The sequence below is a fragment of the Phalacrocorax carbo genome, chromosome 8 (assembly GCF_963921805.1).
Source record: "Phalacrocorax carbo chromosome 8, bPhaCar2.1, whole genome shotgun sequence".
In the NCBI taxonomy this organism is placed as follows: Eukaryota; Metazoa; Chordata; class Aves; order Suliformes; family Phalacrocoracidae; genus Phalacrocorax; species Phalacrocorax carbo.
Genome location: NC_087520.1, coordinates 7,023,081 through 7,046,562, shown reverse-complemented (window position 1 = coordinate 7,046,562; position 23,482 = coordinate 7,023,081). Strand labels below are relative to the sequence as shown.

Genomic DNA, 23,482 nt, shown 5'->3' with positions numbered 1-23,482 from the left:
CCTGGCGGCTTAGCCCACGTCCCAGGCAGATGTTGGGACTCTCTGCCTTGGAGTGGAGGGTGGGAAAAGGAGAGGGCGGCTCTTCCTCGGAGGGTGAGGAGGAGAGCTCGGCACCCCTGGGCTTGAACTTTAGCACCCTCTTCCGCAGGAGTTTAAAGAAAAGGATTGTCGTATCCTGAGCAAGCCGTCCGGACACCCGGGCAGGCGCAGGGCTGGAGCGGAGGAGAAGCCAGCTGCTTTCTCGGCAAGGTTTTTGTGGAGTTCTTTATAAAGAAATAACACTGGTGAGAAATCACCAAGAAGCCAGGGAGTGTTTCTAGCACTCGGGACGCTTGGTGAGCAGCTCTGGGGCTGCCGTTAATCACTGCGAGGAGCCCGTCCTGCCGTGCAGATGTGTTTGATTGGAGCGGCGCGAGGGTTATTTTCTTTTGACTGAAGGCAACTCAGCCCTGGCGGATTAAGCCCTTTGTGTGCACTCGAGTGTGCATTCATGGGAACTGCTCCCGCAAAACTGGCTGCAGGGGTTTTGGGGACCATCCTCTAGGTTGGGGGGCTGTCCTGGAGGAGGGGAAGTCCTCCTGCTTCCGTGGCTCTGAGACGATGCCGGGACAGTAGCTCCCTTCGCAGGCAGCACAGCGTGCTCCGGGATGGCCGTCTATGCCCTCACGGGCTTCTCGCTCGTCAGCCTGCTCAGCTTTGGCTATTTATCCTGGGACTGGATGAAGCCCAGTTTGGTGGCTGACGTGGCCATGGACCCCATGCAAAAATCGTTGCCTCCTGCCTTCACCAGGCCACCCCACATCATCTTCATTCTGACTGATGACCAGGGCTACCACGACGTCGGGTATCATGGCTCAGATATCCAGACACCAACGCTGGACAGGCTGGCAGCGGAGGGTGTTAAGCTGGAGAACTACTACATCCAGCCCATCTGCACCCCCTCCCGGAGCCAGCTGATAACCGGCAGGTAAGCCAGCGCCTGCTCACACCCCACTCGTGTCCCCACTTCTGTCCCTTCCTTAACTCTGTGTGGCTTAACCCCACCTCGCCACTAGACAGATGCCCCAGTGTGTTGGCAGATGATGGAGATCCTCCAGAGAAAGGTATCTTGCTGGCTTTGTCTAGAAGGCTTCCTGGGTAAGCAGTTGATTTTCCCATGGGATAAATAGCGGCACATGGCAAGGCCAAAAATGTGGATACCATTGGGTAATAGGGTAACATCACCCCGTTTGGGAGAGAGTGGTCTCTGGTCATGAGGTCCTTTGGTGCTGGGCAAGGAGCTGTGTCCCAAGGCAGTCCTGCGCTGCTCTCACACCAGCTGTTGGGATGCTGCTGGGCTGTGGGGTCGAAGGATTGTTCTCCCCTGCATCTACGAGTCCGTGCTTTTCCAGCTTGCGTGTTCCATGTTGCACTGGCCAGGGCAGGCTAAATGCTGGTCCATCACCCTCTCCCACAGCCACACAGCCAGGTCTCCCTGGATCCTGGGCCCTTCTGCGTCCGGGGGCAGGTGGGGCTTTCCCCGGAGCAGGGCTGGGAAGTCAGCACTCACCATAGGAGGCAGATTTCATTAGATCATTTGCTGCTGAGGAGTGGGCCCCAGGGAGGTGCCTATGAATGTGGTCACCTACTGCCTGGCAGTGATGGAGCCAAAGGCCTCTTTTCTCTCCTGATGGCTCTAGAGGGATCCCAGGCATCTCCAGGGTGTGCAAAGAAGGGGAGGGCAGGGATGCGTGGGCACCCAGGTGGGGCACTGCAAACCCACAGGGATCTCTATGCAGTTTTTGCATGTGCTACCCAGCCCTGGCAGAGCCCAGCCAACTCCCCTGGGCTGGCAGCAGCAGGGCCAACTGCTTGTGGCATCCTGGGAGGGCCGCCCAGTGTGCTTTTGAGATGTCTGCTGAGCCCATTCTCTCTTTTTTGCATCCGCTTTTGGTACTTTTGGGTGTATGAGGAGCTCCCGGTCTCTGGTGGGGAGCTTGCTCCATAGGGTTGGGCTGGGTGACATGAAGATCTGCATGCATTTGGGGTCTCCAGCACATAAAGTGTCATCACATCCCCACCCAGCACCACTCCCCATCACCACTGATTCCTCCTGGCTCTTCCCTGGCAGGTACCAAATCCACACAGGGCTGCAGCACTCCATCATCCGCCCTCGGCAGCCCAACTGCCTGCCCCTCGACCAGGTCACCCTGCCCCAGAAGCTGCAGGAAGCCGGCTACTCTACACACATGGTGGGCAAGTGGCACCTTGGCTTCTACAAGAAGGAATGCCTGCCCACCCGCCGGGGCTTTGACACCTTCCTAGGCTCCCTGACGGGTAATGTAGACTACTATACCTACGACAACTGTGATGGTCCAGGCGTCTGTGGCTACGACCTGCACGAAGGGGAGGACGTGGCTTGGGACCAGAGTGGGAAGTACTCCACCTTCCTCTACACCCAGCGTGTCAGCAAGATCCTGGCATCCCACAGCCCCAAGGAACCCATCTTCATCTATGTGGCCTTCCAAGCGGTCCACACACCTCTGCAGTCACCCAAGGAGTACATCTACCGCTACCGCTCCATGGGCAACGTCGCTCGCCGCAAGTACGCTGCCATGGTGACATGCATGGACGAGGCGGTGAAGAACATCACCTGGGCCCTCAAGAAGTACGGTTATTATGAAAACAGCGTGATCGTGTTCTCCACTGACAACGGCGGGCAGACCTTCTCCGGGGGAAGCAACTGGCCACTACGGGGCCGCAAAGGGACATACTGGGAAGGGGGAGTTCGTGGCATTGGTTTTGTCCACAGTCCCCTGATCAAGCGCAAGCGCCGGACCAGCTGGGCACTGGTTCACATCACAGACTGGTACCCTACTCTGGTCAGCCTGGCCAGGGGCAACCTGAGCAACGTCCCAGGCCTGGATGGCTACAACGTCTGGCCTGCCATCAGCGAGGGCAAGGAGTCACCACGAACCGAAATCCTGCACAACATCGACCCCCTGTACAACCATGCCAAGTACGGCTCCTTGGAGGACGGTTTTGGCATCTGGAACACAGCTGTGCAAGCCTCCATCCGAGTCGGGGAGTGGAAGCTCCTCACTGGTGACCCAGGGTACAGCGACTGGATCCCCCCTCAGACCCTGACCAACTTCCCGGGGAGCTGGTGGAACCTGGAGCGTCTCACCGATGGCCTGAGGAAGTCCGTGTGGCTCTTCAACATCACTGCCGACCCCTATGAGCGCTACGACCTCTCAGACCAGCGCCCAGATGTGGTCAGGACCCTCCTGATGAGGTTGGTGCATTACAACCGGACGGCTATCCCAGTGCGGTATCCTGCGGAGAATCCCCGGGCTCACCCGGACTTCAATGGCGGCGCCTGGGGACCTTGGGCCAGCGAGGACGATGTGGAGGAGTGGGAAGGTGGCGGGGAGCCCCTGAAGAGTAGGAACAAGAAGAAGAAGTGCAAGATCTGCAAGCTGCGCTCCTTCTTCCGTAAGCTGAACACCAGGCTCATGTCCAACCGCATCTGACAGGAGACTGCCGCAGCATCGACCCAACCTGGCCTGGGTGGAGCTCCGGACGGCAGTGCTGCGGGGTGGGAGCGAGGGAGAGGGATGGACAGGGAGGTAGCCAGCACCCTCTTGCTTTCCCTTGCTCCAGGGTTCACCCCAAAACATCTCTCCTCTCTGGCTGGACTGTTGGACACAGGGAGGTGGCCCCGGTAGGCAAGGAAGGTCGATGCGGGCTCAGCTGTGCTGCTCGGTGGTGGTGTATGAGTCTGCTGAGCTGGGCTGGCCCATGCATACCCCTTCCAAAGCGAGAGACCCTTTTCTCAAGGGCTCTGCAGGTAATTGCAAGCTTAAGCGTTGGCCGGTGCAATGGCAGGAGGAAGCCCAGGACACTGGGGTGGCACTGCAGAGGGGCTCACCAGCCTCGGTAGCTCTGCCTGCAGGTTGTCCCTCATCACTACCCCATATATACATGCTCCTGACTCTGCATCCTGCCAGGCAGCTGCCTTGTTTGCTCTTGCTCTGAGAACTTGAGGGCCTGCCCCAAACCCAAGACCATGGCATTTCCCTATCATACTTCTTTGTGGAAGGATGGATTCCTGACCATGGATGTCAGCCCTGAGACTGCCAAGGCTGGTCTCAGCCTCGCTGCTACCGGGACCTCACATGGAGCCATGGCTTCTTTTTGCTGACTTGGAGGGCTGGGAGCAGCCCCAGTGAGGAGCTAAGGCCCACGGAAATGTGATTGGATGCACTCAGAGGACAGATGGTTTTCCATGGCCCCACATTTGGGAGGCAGGTTTGCCCCAGGCTCTGGTGGACTGCACATGGGTCGGCCACCCAGCAGACCCTTTCATCCACAGTTCTGCCTGTCCAGGCCCCCCAGGTGCATGGCTGTCAGCACCTATATGTTCCTCCCTGTGCACCTGACCAGCCAACCAGCCCGGCTGCCCCTTCCCAGTGCTGGGGCTGTCCCCGTCCCCACATCTCTGCTGCTGAACCTGGGGCAGAAGGAAGGTCTCAGGAAGGTCTCTGCAGAGGCTGATGTGCTGTAGCTGCAGGACTTTGGAGCTGTGGAGGGGGGGACGGGGACGACTCCCGGCTGCCAGCGCCGCACCGCGTCCCCTCGCCGCAGATGGGCACTGCTCTCCCAGCAGCGCACGCGTAGGGGGGGAAACACCTCCCCATCATCCGCCTGCCATGGGGAGCCAGCCCATGCGATTGCTGGGGGCCAGGCAGCTCGGGAGCTGGGGCAGCCAGCAGAGCGCCGTGCCCCCGCGCCTTCGGCGGGGTGCGAGCGCCTGTGCTCGGAGGAGAGCTGGCGAAGATGAAAGAGGGTAAATAGCTTTAAAAGCGTTTTGGATACATGGTGCATTTCCATTTACACAATGTGTTTTACATTTCTCCCCACAGGTTTCTCTTGGTGCAGCGTGTGTAGGCGAAGGCCCTGCTGTGAATTTTGAAAATAGTTATTTTTGTCTCTGGAAAATGAGGCCCGTTAGGACTTGTCAGCTCTTGGATGAGCAGTGTGGGCTTTTTTTTTTGCTTTTTTTTTTTTTTCCCCTTCTCTCTCCCTTGCAAAATAACATTCATTTAAAATCTGTCATTGAAAGATGTGACAATTGGCAGTGTGCACGCTGAATACCTTTCAGTGTGCTTTCAAGCCCTGTGTGTGAAAGAGGGACGGGGATGGGAAGAGAATGCAATAACACGTTTGTATTTCTTTTTTTTTTTTTCTCCTTACTCTTAGCTGGATTATATTTGGGGGAATTGGGATTTTCTATAGAAACAAAGAAAAAAAACCCCAGCTGACAGCAAGGCAGAATAGAGGAGGCCTCTTGTAGAGATGGGAAGGAGTTTGCAAAGCCTGAGCGTGGAGTATGTGCACTGCTCCCAGCTGCTCCGTGCACGCCCATCACCGTGCCATCCCGCCAGCCCCCCACATCCCTATGGGCACGTCCTCTGCAATGGCATCAAGGACAGGTTTCACAGGGGGACTCGGCTCCTCCACCGGCCCCATTTCTGTCCCCAGCTCCCATAGCACGTTGCTCTGTGGGGACTGGGCCCCACAGCATCACCCCGTCCAAGGCAAGCCCCGGGAGGATGCTGCACATCCTCGAACTACCTCAGCCAGCCAGCCTGGTCCCCCGGGATGTGTGCTGCAGGTGTGCCCGTCAGCAGGTGCTGAATATAAAGCAATGCTTTGCTGGAGAAGAGGAGGCTGCTGCAGGCTGAGCCGGAGCCAGAGGAGGGCAGGGGGTGACAGCTGCGGGGGGGTCAGGCACGAGTCACCGCAAAGAGGGAACTGGTGCCGGAGGGAGCAGGAGAGTGGGGCTGGCCATGGGGTGGCAACAAGGCTTGGGAAATGGCTTTCATTTCCATATTTATGTAAATGCGTCCAGTTTAGTCCTTCCTTTAAATTTTTTTTTTCTTCAGAAATGGAAATTTCCATGAAAACATGTTTGATTTTTCTCCCTTCAGTTTTACTAATATCCCCATGAAAAGGTTTGTCTGGTCTTGCTTCATTTCCAGTTTCTGATCTGCTGGGCCGATGCCAGGTTCGTGCAGTCAGCCTAGCCATAGCATTGGGACTGTGTTCTTTTTTTTTTAATTAAAAAAAGTTGCATTCTGAATCTTTACAAAAAGAAACAGTTGAAGGAAAGGCTTAGTCCTCCCAAAAGAAAGAGGACGAGTAGGTAGGAGCACCTCTGGGTGCTTGGAGAGCCCAGAGCCTCCAGCCAAGGACAGTGGTTGTACTTCACCACGTTTCCAGTCCCGCTGTATCTGAACGTTGGGGTGGGGAGGGGCAGGTGGTGGCTGCTGCATGGGATTCCCATCCCACCACAGCTCGTTAATGGTCTCTGTGGGGAAAAATTCAGCAATGTGCCAAATCCCATGTTTTCATACAGTTCAAGCCCCTTGGGAGTGCCTGTGCACTCTGGCTGCCAAGGGGTTAATGCAGCCAGTGAGAAGCTGCTGAGCTGGCTGTGGAGCTCCCTGCCTGGCCCTGATGCTACACCCAGGAATTGTGTTTGCACAGACATGCTGAGCACTCCCCTCCTTCCCCAATGCCCTTCAGAGAGCCATGCAAGCCCAAGGCTGCTCCAAACCCTAGGGCAGGACCTGGGTGCGGGATGGGGCCCTGCAGAGTGGATGGGGCAGGGGGGTTGCATCTGGGGCCATCGGGGCTCTGGGCTGGGGGGGAGACAAGAGCAGGGTGGGATGGAGGGGTAGTGTCTGCGTCCCCTCCCTTGGGATGGACTGGCTGCCCCGACCCTGCCAGCTAGAGGGAATGGGGGTGGGATGGGATGGTGGAGTTGGGATCGGATGGAGATGGGGAGGGGGATAGGATGAGGATGGGGATGGGGATAAGGATGAGGTGGGGTTGGGATGGGGTGGAGATGAGCGGGATAGGATAAGGATAAGGATGGAGATGGGGATGGGGATGGAGACGGGTCAGGCAAGACTGGGGGTACCCAGGAGCCTTTCCAGCCCCACAAGCATCTGCCACCTGATGGAAAGGAAGAAACCCAGTGGCAGGAAAGTGGATGGATATCTCAGCAAACTGCCATGGTGGGAGGGTGGCCGGGCACCCCAGGAACCTCATTCTGGGGAGGGGGTGCTCTGGACCAGGGGCTGTATTTCATGCCAGGCAGTCACATTCTTTCTCCTTCCAGGGGTCTGAGGACGTGGTTTTGCAGAGGTTTTGCAGTGGCTTTTCCCCCTGGCAGAGCCAGCATGTGATGGCCTCAGGGAGCCATATGGTACCTGCTGGGGGTCCCCACAATCCACAGCCAAGTCTGCAGGAGGGTTCATGGGCAGGGTGTTGAGGAGAGGATGGCCCTGGGGACACCCAGTTGCAGCCAAAAGCAGTTTCGTGTGGCTGCAGGAGTGAGTGCTGGTGCCCGCAGGGACAGGGCACATTTGCAAACACAACCTTAAATGTAAAACAGCTCTCCCTACCATGGAATTTATAACCCTTATCTAAAAATAACCCCAAATTCAGCTTCCCAGAGGACAGCAACTGAGCATCCCCCAGACCCCAGCTTGCGTGTGAAAATGTCCCAGTAATTTTGGGATCTTTGCAATATGTAATTCGCAGCCCCGCTGGTTTTGCATGCTGCTGAGCAAACTGAGGCCCATGCAATCCCCGTCCTCTGGGAGGAGGGGGGACCTGCTGCAGCCCCCCAGGGACACACTGGTCCTCCCTGAGCCCCGTGGTGCAGCTACCAGTCCAGTGGTTTTGGGGTTTGGCATCAGACCTCAGGTGCCCATCCTGGGGCAGTCCCATGCTGGGATGCAGAAGGTAAATATCTGCAGGTAGAGCTGGAGCAGGCATGGGGAGAGCAGGAAGCATTTCTGGAGACGCAGCCTGGTGATGGAGGGGAACCGCTGGGGATGAAGTTCTCCATCAGGCGGCCAGAACACAGCACGGCAGCAGGAGAGGAGCTTGGCTCTCCAAAGCCCTGCAGGAGCAAATCTTGGGGTGGCTGGGAAGAGACATCAGCCGAGGAGAGACATCTGAAGAAGATCCTGAGGCCCCTGGGAGAGGGCTGGGACAGCTCCCCTCCATGGGTGATAGTGGGAGAACCCCCAGCGTGGAGGGGGAAGGCCCCATCCAGAGCTCCTGCTCCCCTTGGTTGTCCCCAGGCACCAGGGAGTGGAGCCACACAGCGGTTCCTACTTGGGAAAACATCATCGGCAGAGCAGAGTGTGTTCAGCACCCAGAAGCCTGACACCCCCTCACCTTCAGAGAGGGAAAAATGCTGAGGAAAAGGGAAAAAACCTGAATAGAGAGGAGGGCAGGGAGGGAGAAACCCTTCCTGGGGAGCTACGTCTCTGTCAAGCTGGAGAAACCTGGGAGGGAGGCAGGGTCCCCGTGGGGGGCTTTGCCATCGCCCTCTGCCCAGACAAGGGATTTGGGGTCAGGGATGGAGCAGGGTCCCTAGGGGGAGGAAGGGACAGATCCCTCCTCCTGGCTACGGAAGCACACAGAGTCACGCGTGTGGGGCTGAACACGCGTGCCGGTGGGGGGGTGGGCACGGGAAAGGGGGGCAGGTCACACTGTGGCACCCATGGGGACATGTCTGTTAGCACAGGTGGGAGCGAGGCAGGGGTGCACAGCCACCCACGGGTGTCCATCTCTCTCTGGTGTGGGGGGCTCCTAGCTGCAGGGCTCTTCCTCTCGCTTTTTGGCTGCTGAGGGCTTGCAGCAAAAAGCTGGAAGAGGCGAGCGCTCCCCCGAGCTGCACCGGCCCCCGCAGCAGCCCCCTGCCTCCCAGCATGGCTCTGGGCATGGCAAATGAAGCCCCCTTTTGCGTGGGGGTGGCATGGGGAGGAGATGTGCACTGGAGGCGTTTTTGGGGACCATCATATCCCCAGGGCGCAGATTGTGCACATGTATCATCCTCACCACAAGTGAAGGTGCCTGGGTGCTCTGCACACATGGTGGCATGTCCAGGGTGGGTCCGGAGGCCACCAGCCCTTGGGATCCATGGCCCTGACCCCATTCCCATGGGTGGAACTGGGTTCCTGCCCTGCCACCAAGGCCACAGGGTCCCCTCTGGCTGGGCCATGCTGGAGCAGGAGGCTGGATGTGGGGATGCAAGGTAGGGATGAAGGTGGGTAGTGGTGCAATTAATGGAAAAGCCATTAGACCTTTCTCCTCCTCCCCCTCTTCTTCCTCACTCCGCCACTTGCTGTCCTCCTCCACTTCCACCTCCTTTCTTCTCTCCCTCTCTCTGCTCCTCCTTCTCTTTCTCCTCTTAAAGATTTCTCCCTATTTTTGTCTGGTTAGAGCCTTTTCTTCTCCTTTTAACCCTTCCATGGCAGCCTGAAAGGGAACTCAATCCATCTCAGCTGCCAAAGGCAATGGCCTCCCAGCCGGCAGTGGGAGCCCCTTCTCTCAGGGTGGCAGGGGCTCCTTCTGCAGAATCATCCAGAAGTTGGACAAAAGCTTAGAATAAAGCTCTTATGGGGGGGGGTCAGAAGGTGGGAAGGTGCAAGGGGTGGTGAAGGTAGAGGAGGGGTGCTGGGTCCCCAGTCAGTGCTGCCAGGGGTGCTGGCAGAGAGGTGAGCCCTGAGGGAAACAGATCCCCTGCCATCTTGGACCTTGTTACTCCACTTTTATTGCCCTTCTTGTGCTTTTTTTTACATTAAACACAGCAGAGGGGTGGCTTAGCAGCGAAAAGCCTGAGGAGGGGGGGCAGACTTTCCTCCTATGCCCACTCTGAAATCCCTTCCTTTTCTCCCTGGCTTGGGCACCGCAGGGAAACGGCAGCCCAGGACACAGCCTTTTTTGCTCCCTCTCTAGCTGTGCTTTAGGCCAAGCCACTCACCCCACGGCAGGAGGGGCCCATGGGACCTTCTCCCCTGGCAGCACCGAGGCCTGCAGGACCTGCTGCCCTGCAGAGCGATCAGGGCCAGCTACCCCCGGGGAGCCCGGCTGATGGTGGGCCAGTTTGGGGACCTGGGGACCTGCCATGGTTTCTTCAGCTTCTCCTGACACACTTCTGCTCCATCTGCTCCACCCACCCTGACCAGCCCCAGTGTGTCCCCCATCCCCCCGGCCCCCAGGCCCCGGGGGGATGCCGCTGTGGGCACCAGCAGGGCCTGTATTTTGGAGGGGGGGGAGCAGTTGCCAGGGTGACAGCATCCTCCTGCAACATGGAAACCACGGTTTCCATGGAAACTCTTTTTGCCCCAATTATTCTACCACTGCCACGTCCTTTAATTTGCTTTTAATATTTGCATTTTAGACTTCCCCCCCTCCCCGCAGCAGCCAGGTGACCCCCGGGCAGCCCCTGGGACCGGGTCCCCAGCAGAGCCCTGGTCCCCACGGGTGGGCGGTGGGTTTGGGAAGCAGTTGCCCAGGCAACAGAAACAGGGCGTTTCTGGCAGCGGTGGTCGCCATGGGGACGGAGATGCTGACGAAGGCTTGTGAAGCTGAGAAGACAAATTGCCCTCATCATTATCTCCGGGCTTGTCAATCAAACATATTCCCTTATTTACCTCGGCGAGGAGAGAGCCCCGGGAGCACACGGAGAGGGAGGGAGTGAGAGGAGAGCTGCTTGCCCCAAACTCCGCACCGGGGAGGGAGCATTTCCAGCCCCTCGGGATGGCCACCATCACCTGCAATCGCTTCACCGAGGAGTACCAGCTCTTTGAGGAACTGGGCAAGTAAGTTGGAGACAGGGCTGGGATGCTTGGATTGGGGCTGTGCCCCAGCTGGGGAAGAACCTCAGCGGTGCTGAAAACTGCAAGAGAGGGGGGAAAGGAGACAGGCACAGAGCAAACGTACCGGGGAGCGGTAGTGGGGGACTCAGGTTAGGATGGGGGATGCCAGCCCCAGCCCTGCCCGCTCCGTCCCTTCCTGAGTTTGGGTGGCTGCTGACGGGCGCTTGGCTGGGGGCTCGGGTCACCCCAGGGGGCTGGAGCTGCCTGGGGAGGGGGCGGCTTCCCCTCTTATTGAAAAGCTGCTCCTGAAAGAAGATGCTGCTGGCTCCCCCGGGAACTTCTCCAGCTGGGAGGAGGGACGGGACAGCTGAGGAAGAAAGCCAAAGCAATGGGCGTCCCTCACATTTCTTTAGGGAATTTCTCTATGTGGATTCACCAGGGTTTGGCTAGTCTTGCAGGAGACCCAGCCTGCCTGGCAGCCCCCAGAGAATCCCAGCGGCTCTTGGACAGACCCGGGGTGTCTCCCACCCCTGCCCCTGTCCCAGTGCAAGTGCCCGCCGGGTGAGCCACAGTCCTGCCTGACCCGGCTCTCCTGCCGGGGAGGGCTCAGCTCGGCAGGTCCCAGCATCATCGGATGTGCTCGGATCAGGGTGCATGTGTGTGTGCATGTGTGTGCAAACAGAAATTCCCATGCACGGCAAGGCGATCCTGGGGGGCACTGAACACCCCAGGGTGGAGCAGGAGATTTCAGGTCCTCCTTGCAGGGCAGAGGGATGCTCTGTGTCTCACCGAGCATGTGGCGCTAAAACAGGTGCAAAAGTGAGCAGGCGTGTGCCTGTGTTTTGGTTTCTGTGCCTTTTTTCGGAGCTGGTGCGTAAATCTGGGGCGTGCAGCCACAGTCCCCTTGGAGCGGCTCGGCGGCGTGGTCGTGGGCTTGGGGTGCCTGTGCTGGGTGGCTGGTGCCTGTGCTTCAGATGGGCAGCTGTGTCCGCCCGTAGGCATGGACACTTGCTCCAGCCCTGCAGCCCTGAATTGCCCAGGCGCAGGGCAGCCTGCACCTAACCGTGTGCCCGCACGCGTGGGCGTGCGAAACGGGGGCGAGGGAGGAAGGAGAGGGCAAAGATGGAGAAATCGAGAGGCTGAAACAGGGAAGGACACTGTGCCAGGCTGCATGCTGCTAATATTCCCCATCCTAATGGGGGGACCAGGTTGCTGCTACAAACAAAGTGCAGCTCCCTGGAGGCGAGCAGACCCTCGGTCCCAGGAAATGCACATCCATCCCCTCAGCATTGGGGTGGCTTCCAGGGGTTGGTGGGGAGCAGCAGGTTGGGGAGCAGGTCCCTGCAGTGGGGACAGTCCCAGCTGGTGCTGCGGGCAGGGGGAACAGGCACCCACTGGGGCGCTGGTGGCAAGGTGGGGTTTGGTAACTGCTTTTTCCAGAGGTTTCTCTGCTTTTCTGGGCTTTGAGGCTCTGCGGTAGTGGCAGGGGGTGGGCAGGGGGTGGGCAGGAGAGGCAGCGGCTGCTGGGTGCCTGCAGGGATGCTGCTGGGCCCTGGCTGGGCAGACGCAGCTGTGGGGATGTGGAAGGGAGCTTGCAGGCCAGGCACCATGGGGGAGGACCATGAGGGCTTCCAGAGGTGTGTGGGGTGCAATGCTAGCTGGGTGCCGACACAGCAGGCTGAGCACCCAGACTTGGGGGCTGCCCACACCACCCTGCACCATGGTGCAAAATCACCTTGATGGATGCATTCTAACATGTTCACAAATAAAGGAGCAAAGCTGAGTAGGGTCTTGCCAGCCCCCTGCCAGCATTGTGCCCTGGCCAGCACAGCCCACCCAACCTCCTGGGGTGATTCAGGGGCAGCGTAGCTCTGCTGGTGGCTCAGGGCAGCGTTCCCAGCTCGGAGCATCCCACGGCTTTCCCCTCTGCTCTTGGAGGGCAGATACCACCGCAGCACTGAGGCATGTTCCTGAGTCAGGGGCTTCACTGGGCTGGTCACAGCGCTGTGTTGCTGCTCGGGGATTTTCCACCAGGATGGTTTCCAGCACATCCTGGCACATTCAAAAATCTGTCATTTCCCATGGGGAAATTTCCACTTCATGGGCTCAGAGAGGGAAATCAGGATGAAGCACTGCACCTCTGCTCTGCTGCGGCAGCCGCTCATGGTGGGAAGCAGCATTTTCCCCTGGCAAGATGCTCCCAGTGTCAGTTGGGGTGGGGGCATCCTGGCAGGGGCGAGGCAGGGTGGGCAGCACAGCCCAACCTGACCCAGACCCTGAAGGGTAGCAGCATCCTACAGGGGCTCGGAGCAGAAAGGCTCTGTCTTGAGTTTGCTGTCCCCAGGGGACTGGGATGGTCTGCTGGCAGGGATGTGGGATGTCCCTGAGCCTGGCTGGCAGGAGGGAAGGTGCTGGGTGCCAGGCTGCTGCACCCACCGTGCTACTTTGCCATCTCCTTGGCTGTTACTCATCCTAACACCCAGGCAAGCTGGGGGTTTAAGATGCCACACACCTAATTGTAGCACCAAAACAGGGCTTTGTGGCAGAGCAGAGATGGAAAGGGGGGTCTGCAGAGGCTGTGCTGTGGGGCATGAGCCCTTGGTGCACCCCTACACCACTCCGACAAGAGGATGGCATCTGTCCTGGGAAGGGGACATGGTGCTGGGGAAAACCTGCTCCCATGGCAGCCCCAGCAAAGCCAAGCAAGTGAGGGGCTGCTCCAATCCCCCCCCCACCCCACGCTTGCAGGAGAGGATGGGGTAAAGACGAGGGGCAGTGTGGGCAGGGATGGGGACAGGATCCTGCCCACGGCCCCCTGGAGTAGGACAAACATGAAGTGCAGCTCCGCTGGCGCCTCCAAATCCGCCCCCGCAGCAGGTTCAGGGAGAGGCTGGAGACAATTACCGTGCTGAGTGGTACGATCCCCTCCACTCCTGGAGCTGCAAGAGAGGGGTTTTATTAAAAAGGAAAAAAAATATATGGAGGAACAAAAAATCCCCAGCCCACACGCTTCTCTCTAGAAAGGAGATAAAATGCCTTGGAGGAGGAGGAGGTGTTGAAGAGAGGGAGGGTGGCAGCAGCGCAGCCGGGCTCTGGCAGGGAAGGTGTGAAAAAGGGAGAAGTGGAGCACCCCGGTGGCAGAGCCATGGGGACAGGGCATAGGGGTCATGCCTGGCCCAGGGCACCAGGGCTGGGACCCAGCAGTGCCAGGGCTCGGAGCTGGAGGGACAGGGATGGCTGCTGGGCTGCAGGTCCAGTGTCACCCTGAAATGGCAGTTGTCGGGAGGGACATGGACACGGTGCCTACCCGTGGCCCTGCGGGTGATGTGCCCGTCCAGTGCTAAGACTGGGACATGCTGTCTCATCTGGGATGAATGCTCCATCTCTGAGCCAGGCAGAGATGGGGGCCCCCAGCTGCCATCAGGATCGGTGTTGGCCCCGTCCAAAGAGCCAGAGCCCTGGGAGGGAAGGGACCTGTGCTGCTGCCCATGGCCAGGGCACAGGACATTTCTCCTTCCAAAGGGGTTTCATGCACCAAGATGGGGCTGAGCTCCCTGCTTGGCACCCCCTGCACTGGCCACACAGCCCGGCAAGCCCCTGGTGCAGGGGGGGATGCCTGTGTTTGCAGGGAAGGAGATGTTGTATTTTGATGGAGCCAAGGGGGTATTTTTTCCTCCAGGCTAGGAAGGTCCCACATGGGGCTGGGAGGTGCGGGAGCAGCCTGGCATGGGGAGCAGAGCCCAGCTGCTGTGAAACACCCAGTGGCGTCAAACACCCAACATGGAGGGTCCTGGCCAGCACAGACTCCCTGAAGGACGTGACTGTGACAGGCTATGGCAAGCATGCCCTGCCCCAGGGTGTTCTGCACCCACACCCAGTGCCTCATGTTCCCCCCACCCTCCAGGCTCACAGGGTCTCGCTTGTGCTTCACAGAGCACAAACAGACATTTGGTTTCTGTTAAAAAGGCCTGGAGGAGCCAAAAGCCATCAATGCAGCCAGGGGTGTGAAACCCTGTGCTCTGCCAGTGTGGCACATCCCATGCCTGGCCACTGCACCCCACTTCCCAAGGCTCTCCCTTCCCCGCCGTTTGGTTTAGCTCCAATAAATGGATGAATGAGTGGCTATGGGCACCGGGACCAGGAGTGGCTGGGGGTCCCCAGCCTCCAGGGTGTCCGGGACACCTATGTCCCTCCAACCCCATGTCAGGCCCTGCAGCAAAACCCTGTGGCTGGGGTAGACACCCCAGGCTGGGGTGGCAGGTGTGGGGGCTTCCCTTCTTGCTGCACTTACTGCTGCAGACTTACCTGGCACTGCAAAAGCAGCACATGTGTCTTTAGGAAAAAAATAGGAAAGATGGGTCACAGGGACTCACAGGAGCCCCCAAAGCCTGGGCAGTGCAAGGCTCCTGGTGGGATCGGGAGAGCAGCACTGTGGGGCTGGCAATGGCTCCAGTCTCCTCCACCCATAGTAAGCTGGATACGAAGCATTTTAATCCCCCTTTCCAATTAATCCCCCCTAGACTACAGGGATAATAACAGCTCAGCTCTTCCAGCAGCCAGGATTAAATGGCAGGACGGGGAGGCCGGGAAGCGCCGGGATGCTGTTCCCCCGGCTCCTGCCTGGCACGTGCTGCGAGTGATGCTCTGCGCGGCGGCGCTGGGCGCGTGGGCTGCTGGATCTGCCGGGGCTCCAGCCCCATCCCTGCGCACCCTGCTGCTCGCCTGTTCTCCTGAAGATCACATGCAAACCCAAATTGCCTGTCTCCACCCGCCCCCACCAGTAAAATCAATTATCCGCCGCCGCTCGCCAGCCTGCGGCCTTTTATTCCTCGGCAGGGAGCGGGAACAGGGCGACAGGGAGCAGGGAGAAGGTGGGGCAGGAGGTGGGAATGCTTTTGATAGTTGTTATTTTAGCGATTGGAAGGGTTGGGCAGGAAAGGGAACCTGATACAAAGGTTGTGCTCAGTAGGGCCAGAGCGTGTGTGTGCATGTGTGCAATGGCACAGCTCCCAGCATCACGCCGGCTCGCTTTCAGTGCATTGAGCTGGCAGGGCTTGGGGTACAGGGGCAGAGGGGCTTCTTTGGAGCATGCCAAGCACCCGTGCTCATTTGCCTGCCGGGCCTCAGGAGACCCTTGTATGTTGGCTCACGCGTGTGCAAGCCGCAGCATCATCAGCCCCCATCCTGCTTGGCATCGGTGGTCCTTGCTCACAGGGTCCCCTGGGCTGTCCCTGCTGGTGCCACAGGTTTGCAGCTGGGAGGGACCTTGCACCACTCACCTGCACCCACGGCTAGTGCTTGTACCCACTTCTGCAAGCTGCTGCTGTGACTGCAAGGTCTAGAGTGTGCAAAGACATACACAGACAAAAGTGAAGCAGCCGAGTGCTGCATGGCAGCTGCAGCCGTCCTGGTGTCCCTCGGGAGCCAATACCCTGGTAAATCACTGCCCTTTTCCCACGGGGGTTAGGTAGGGCAGAGCCTGGGAGGGAGAGGAGGAAAGGCACACGATGCCAGGGTTGTCCCAGGGGAGCACAGGGGGGCAATCCTGCATTCATCCCCAGGTCTCCCTGTGCCTGCACCATCATCCCCTGAGGATAGGGGTGCAGGGAAGCTCACTGAGAGCCCCCATATTTTCCCCAAGCCCCTTCTCCAGCCAACACCCATCCCCATCCTACAGGCACATGAGGGCTGAGCCGTGCCCTTGCCTGTGCCAAGCCCTTCACCTCTCCCTCTGGCTTCCTGTCTTCCCAGGGGCGCTTTCTCCATCGTTCGGAGATGCGTGAAGGTGTTGGCAGGACAAGAGTATGCAGCCAAGATCATCAACACCAAGAAGCTGTCTGCTCGAGGTAGGTGCTGGGAGCATTTTCGGGGAGGCAAGAAGCAAGCAGGGTTTGCAGAGGGGGGAATTTGTCCCCTCTGCACAGTGCTGGGTTGATGCCTTTGGTGTGTGGCAAGGCAGGGTGGGTGTTTGATGAGCGGTGGGGGACCCCCTTGTCCCGCCTCATCTCCACTGCAGAACACACTGAGCTCCTTGATGGATGGGACAAACATCCTGAGGAGATGTCTTGGTGGCTGCTCACCACACCCTGTCCGATTGCAGGGATGCCACTGCAGCTTGGCTGTGCCAGGGCTCTGGGGAGCTCCTGGACCCCAACCTGCCCGGGGAGCTGTAGGACCCCATTTCTCTCCTGAGATACCACCACCACCCTGCACACCAAGTCATGGCAAAATCATGGTTACAGCCTTGCAGCAAGTCAAGCTCCTGCCAGCCTCGGGCGTTGGGTAGCACAGTTATTCTGGAAGCATCACCCCCCCGAGAGGGCCCCCACTGACCCCCCTGGATTAATCATTCTAGTGGAGCACGCTGGCTGCTTTGCTGCTGGAAGAGGTGCTGGTGGGTCTGTCCTGGCTGCTCCTGGGGGCAAGGCTGAGCTAAGCCTGCACAGAAAAGCTCCAGCCAGCCCTTGCCCCAAGGCAGGGACTCCTCTGCCCACTGGCATCTGGCAGAGGAGCTGTGTTGAGGAGGATGGAGAGGATGGGACAGCAGCTGCCATATCCCCGGCCCCAGCTCCTCCTGGCAGGGTGCACTGGGGAGCGCCCTGACAGGAGGGTTTAATTAACTACCTCCCTTGGTTTCTCTCCCTGAGGCCACTGTTCACCTCTGAAGGCAAAAATGAAACACAGAAAACAGTGACAAACTCCTTTCTGACCTCAAATTAAACCAGTGCTTTGCAATCTTGCTCCCACAGCGCTGCCGAAGTGGCACAGCACTGACACTGAGCTCTCCCAGCTGCCCCCCTCTTTGGGGAAGCGGACCATTCCCCTCCTCCGAGGCCGAAGGCTCCCAGCCCAGGGCAGCCGGCCATGCTCCAGGCAGGGTGTGCGGTGCTGGCCTCAGCTCTCAGCTCCTGCCTGCGCACCCCAGCTGGCAACGGGGCGGGCAGCAAACGCCTCCTGGTTTGAAGGGCTTCCTGGAGGAGCAGATTGAGCCGCCTTCCCTCTGCTCCCTCCTGCCTCCGCTCGCCTGCTCCAGCAGTTTGCCCCTCTCCATCCTCTTCTGGGGTTTGCACCATCCCTGCAGCAGCTCTGTATCCATCTGTCCCCTGGAGAGGCCTTGTCGGGGTTATTTTCCCTGCTCTGCCAGCTGAAATCACCAGCTGCTTTTGCTAATAGTCTTGAAACCCCTATTTCTGCAGTGCTAGCATGGAGGATGGTGCTTCCTCGGGCTGGGAGGAATCCCCAAAGGGGCACGAGGAGCCACTGTCCCATGGGGATGTGCCACTGGCTGTGTCACACACAAAGGGCAGGAGGGCAGGTGTGCAGGGAGGGGAGGAGTCAGGGTCAAGGTGAGAGGAGCTGTGAAACATCCCCATGGTCTCTTCAGATGTTCTGCCGGCTGCCAACATGGGAAGCCAGCAGGAGACAAACTGGAGTTTTTGGAGGAGAAATGGGTTTTGGGTCCAGGCAGCAGCTGGATTTGTGGGGCAGGAGAGGGACTGCTGCCATGGCTTGCTGCCCCCAGCAGCACTTCACCATATGATGGATGTGCCATGCCACACCGTGTGGGTGGGAGGATGCTCTGACCCATGTCAGCCGCACCCCAAGCTTGGCAGGGTCCCTCTGCCTGAGTGCCATCCCTCTGTCCCTCTGTCCTTCTGCTCCGCTGCTCTGGCAGGGTCCCTGCAAGCCACATGCCAGAGACTTGCACAGCCGGGGGTTCCCCTGCCAGCCTGCAGCCCCATTCAGGGTTGTATCCGTGTGATGCTCAGAGGAAACTGCAGACCCAGAGACCCAGTCCTGGGCTTTGCCTCCACACCCAGCCCGTCCTTGCTGTGTACTGATGGCAGAAAAGCTCTGTCTGAGCAGGACCCACGCAGGCTTGGAAAGAGCAAAGCCCCCAGAGCACAGGATGCCTTCGCTCCCTCTGTGGCAGGTGGCTTATTTCAGGCAGCTCTTCCCCTTGCATTTTGCAGCTGAACCCATGGCACCATGAGGAGCGATGGCCACGCTCCCCTGGGACCTTTGCTTGTGGGTGCTCATTCACCAGGGTGTGCCAAGGGACAGAGCTGGGATTACCGGGGCACTGCAGCCTCGCAGGCACGGCAGCCTCCTCCGCACCCATATGGCTTTGCCCTTTGAAGGCCGGCTGGGTGCATCAGGCTTCGCCCTGCCAGAGCATCGCTGCTGGGGACTGCCTGGGTGACCCTGGGCAGGGGTCCCCCACTCTCACCCCATAGGGATAAGCACCTTTCCCAGCCCCTCCTGGGTGCTTCTGGGTCCTCACTGATGTTCCCATCCCCTTCAAAGGGACCCCATCTCTGCCTCCCTTTAAACTCCCTGGTCCATTTTGCCTGATTTTTCACTGGCCTCCCACCTCCTCCCCATGCTGTTTGTGGTTTTTCGAACCCCACCAGCCTCCCAGTGCTCCCCACCAAGCTCCTTTGCTTTCACAGGCATTTTGGTGGCGACAGATCGCAAGGATACAAAATGGGGGACAGCGACTGGGGTGGTTACACGGTGCTGCTGCTGCCACGGCTCAGCTGGAGAGCCGCAGCTGAGTTGGGCAGCTGGTGGTGGGGAAAGGATGGGGCAGCCTCTGGCCCCCTGCCAGCGGCCATGCTCACCCCTGTGCATCCAAAGGCTCGGCTGGCAGCGGCGTGCAGGCACACAGAGCAGTGTCGGGACCTGCTCCATGCTTGGGGTCACATTTACCTCCCTTTCCTGTGATCTCTGGCCTCTTCTAAGCAAGCAAAGGAGCTTTTCTGGACACCAGCAATACCGGGCTTCCCCATGGACCATTTGGCCCCAGCCTCCAGCCTGCAGATGGGTAAACTGAGGCAGACAGTGATGATCAGTGACTCACATAAGATTACTGTCAGGCAGGAGCAGAAAAGGGGGCAGAAAGCAGCTCCCCCATTTCCCAGAGAAGTGTTTGCCACACTGGTCGCATTGTCCCTCTATCTTGTCCCTGTCCTGCACCCCACAACGAACTTTGGTTGCGAAAAGCAACAGCCTAAACCCCGACCTCTCCCTGTTACCCCATTCATCCCCACTCAGGGGGAACACTGTGGGGAGCTGAATGAGCCCACTGAGGCTGTCCCAGCCTTCAGCTCACAGATCCCGGCACAGGCTGCAAAAATCACCCCAAGCCCAGGGGTGACTTGCCCGTTCGGAGCCCTGGAGTCACTGGATGGGGGATTTTGAACCCTGGGGAAGCCCCTGTAGGGAAGGGGCTATGTATCCTTCAGGTCTCAGCGGTCGGAGATACCCAGGCTTGGTTCGATGCAGAGCGAGACTGTAGGGTGTGAACCTGCAAGGTAACAGCAATAGTGCTGAGAGACGCACAGCCCTAATTATATCCTCGCTTCTCCCGGCTTCTGGGTTCCTGCTAGCACGAAAAGCTTCCAGACAAGGCACCTCCACACAGGGTGGCTGGATCAGGTATAAAGAGGCAGAAAAACGCAGAGGCAGGGAAAAAGAAACAAAATTATTTGAGAATTCATTCTCGGCTGCCCCAGGGCGGAGGCTTTTTTGGCTCAGCTCAACTCACTTTGCCCAGAGCTATGCTGTCTCACTTCCCCGAGCCTGGCAAAATCCAGGGAGAGGGACCCGTGCTGCCTGTTTGGAGCCAGGCACCAGAGCAATGCAAATTTTCAGGGCCATGGTTTTGTGATGTAGGAGAGCAAAGACCCGATGTGAAACGGTTGGGATTGGAGAGGGGGAGCGGAGTGGGTAGCCCTGTTTCAGCGTGATGTCTCTCACTGGTCAGCTCCATCTTTAAAATTGTACCATTCGGAGCCAGAAATGTCCTTGCTGACTGCCTGTGCTTGGCTGAATAAGAGAAGACCAAGCAGGTGCTGCTGGCACCCAGCAGCTCTGGGGTATTCTGGAGGTGATGGAGACAGGTTCAGCAAAGAGAAGGGAGAGAGGAGAGCGAGGGACCATCCAAAGCCCAGGACTGCCCATGGCATCGGTGCCCAGGGGGTTGGGTGGGAGCAGCATCCATGTTGGGATACCGTCCATCAGGACCTGATGCTGAATGTGTCCCCAAAACTGTTATTCTTTAGCAAAAAATAAAAAATAAGGACAGGTTTCTGCCTTGCCAGCTGCTCCGTCCCCCCAAGGTTTCCTGTGCTGGCAGCTCCTCCGTGAGAGCAGAGCAGGGGCTGAGAGTGGTTTTTTCCCTTTCCCCAGACCCTAATTTAGGGCTGTTGCCTCTTTCAGATCACCAGAAGCTGGAACGAGAAGCCCGGATCTGCCGCCTCCTGAAGCACCCCAACATCGGTAAGCGCACCCTGCTCCCCGCCCCGTGTGCCGGCTGAAGAGCCCGGCAAACCTGCCTGTGCTCCGTGCCCAGTTTCACTGCCCGCCTGTGCCCCCACTGGGTCTAGGGGGTCCCCACCAATAATTCAGCCATGCCCACAGCAACATGGGCTGTTTGTCCTTCCCTCCCACACCAGCCACCACCCTGGAGATGGAGAAGGGGCTCAGTGGGAATCCACCCTGTTGATCCACAGAGCCATCCCTCCTCTTCCTCATGGAGAGTCAGCATCTTCAAATGGGGTCATGGGAAGGAAGGCCTCCACTGACTGCAGGGGGGATTGAAGTAGGTCCTACCTAACCCACTTGGCCATAGCTCCCTCAGGGACAAGCGGGGCCCCGGTAGGCTGCAAGGGGCTATTTTTAATCCTCTCCCCCCCTCGGGTGCTGTATTCCTCTGCATGCTCCAAAAAGCGGCTGCAGCTCTGAGCAGCAGCAGCAGCGCGGGGCGTGTAGGAGGAGCGATGGAGGGGGGGAAGCGAAGACTTTCCCACCGACCGTCCATCTGAGAGTAGCCTCCTTCGGAAAAGCTGTTTCAGGAAAACTCCTGAGCCCCTGCAAAAGACAAAAATAGGCCAGAAGGAGAGAGAGAGAGAGAGAGGGGAGGGGAAAAAACTGCAGTAAAAAAAAAATTCCAAACCCCAGCTTTGAGAGTGATGCTGATACAGGCTGTCAGTCTTTGGGGATGGTCCGGCAGCGGGAGTACAGTGTCTGGAGCCATGGCTCCGGGGATGAAACCCCTCTCCTCTCCGTGGCACTGATGTGCTGACCCTGGTGGGATCCTGCAGCTTTTGGGAATGCATTTGGGGGTAGGACAGGAGCTCTGCAGCCCTCTTGTCCTGCAGCCATGAGCTGGGAGGTTTTCCTTTTGGTTGAGCTCCTCCCTAGCCCCAGGGAGCCGTCCCTCCCCAGGAATCGCTGCAGCAGGTCCAAGGACCCAGACCCAGGGCCACCAGGACCAGCAACACGGCTCCTACCTCATAAATTTTTCAGTTCAGTAAAAGTCTGTCAGCTTCCATCTCTCTCAGGCACTCGGCTGTGTGGCGGGTCTCCCCTGCATTGCCAGGGCACCGGACTCCGCAGGATCCAGCTGCCATCCTTCCCCCTGCCTCTGCTCTGGCAGGACCGATGCCCCTCACAGGAGCGGCCCTGCTGGGGTCCCAGTGGGGAGTCCAGCCTCCCCCCTGTCAGAGCAGCAGCCTGGGCCTTTCCTCCGCACCAAAATACACACGGGGATTGCTGAGACCTGAAGGAAACGCACTGTGAAGTATGTGAATAGCAAGACATACTAAATACGGAGGAACCCACCTCATGAAGACTTGCAGGGTGGTAGCTGGACCATGCAGCTGGAGCTTCCCGGGCTCCCAGCCCGGCCCCAGCTTTTCCCTACGACTGTCTTCCTCCCTTCCCTCTCCATCACCTGCCCATGGGGCTGGCAGGGTCACCTTGCCCTGTGGTTCAGCCCCCCTGTGCCTTCTCCCTCTGCCCTGCACCATGCCTCGCGAGCTGTTTGGCTGTAATCTGCAGAGATGGCAGACTTTGAGCAACCCTGCTGCACAGGGCTGGAAGGGGTTAACGGCATGAGATCCTAACAAGCCTAATCTCACTTCTATTTATACCCAGAAGGCTCTTCTCCAACCCCACACCCTCACCCCCCCCCCACTGCTCCTGCTGCCTGGAAACTTGGGCTTGCAGCTTCCCTTGCATGCAGCACAAGCCAACTAATTACCCACCCGGGAGCTGGAACGAGCTGCGCTGCTGCAGACCAGCCCTAGCGAGAGGAAGAGTCACCGCTGCCAGGGGCGTGGGGAAGTCAAGGCAGAAAACCCCTCTCCATCCCTCCTCGGGAGAAGCAAATCAGCTGCTGAGGGTCTTTACTGGCCCCTTACTTGTTCTGTGCAGCAAGACAGGGGTCTGCTGTCTCCCGTGGGAATGCCGTGCTCTGCAGACGGGGGCTATTGCAGCTGTGAGCCTGGAGGAACCCAGCTGTGCTTTGCGCTGTGCCTGCAGGAGGGCCTTGCACAGAAAGCCGTGCACAGGCGGTTGAGGGCAGGTCCAGGTCCCCAGAACTCTCTGGCACATCCACGGTACCAGGCAATGCATTAGGGAGAGCTGCCGTTTCCCAGAGTTGCACATCCTTGCAGGGAATTCTTGCTTTCTTGAGGACACTTCAGCTACACCCAGACCCGGAGTTTTAACTCCAGGTACCCATCATCTTCTGACTCTCAGAGCTGAAGCTGTGTCCCACTCCTGCCTTGGCTCTCGGCACTGAGCTTGGAGTGGTTTGGCCGGCGCGGCTCTTTCTGACTATGGTCAGTAACAGATACTTGCAGGATCAGGCTATATTTAGAGTGGCTGCTCCTTCTTATAACTTCTCGGCTCCTGGCAGCCACAGGCATTGGGACTTCCCCAAGCAGGGGACGTATCCGGATGATCTGTGTATAGTTAGCTGCCCGATCTGTGCTGAACTCACCTAAACCCTCTTTGAACACTTT

At 58.7% G+C, this 23,482-nt stretch overlaps 2 protein-coding genes across 4 annotated transcripts in view; both read left to right on the top strand.

The window, feature by feature from the left end:
* Positions 1-5,999, top strand: ARSI (arylsulfatase family member I). Its single transcript, XM_064458474.1, has 2 exons — positions 1-967; positions 2,111-5,999. Exons 1-2 carry the CDS (start codon positions 648-650, stop codon positions 3,510-3,512), a joined length of 1,722 nt encoding a protein of 573 aa, XP_064314544.1. The 5' UTR covers positions 1-647; the 3' UTR covers positions 3,513-5,999.
* A 4,528-nt stretch (positions 6,000-10,527) lies between these two features.
* The window catches only part of CAMK2A (calcium/calmodulin dependent protein kinase II alpha), a 36,384-nt gene continuing 23,429 nt past the window's right edge, over positions 10,528-23,482 (top strand). For all 3 annotated transcript variants that reach the window (XM_064458473.1, XM_064458472.1, XM_064458471.1), the window contains exons 1-3: positions 10,528-10,670; positions 16,419-16,513; positions 20,892-20,951. In XM_064458473.1, coding sequence (XP_064314543.1) covers positions 10,609-10,670; positions 16,419-16,513; positions 20,892-20,951 — 217 coding nt within the window. In that variant the 5' untranslated portion in view covers positions 10,528-10,608. The remainder of the gene's footprint in view (positions 10,671-16,418; positions 16,514-20,891; positions 20,952-23,482) is intronic.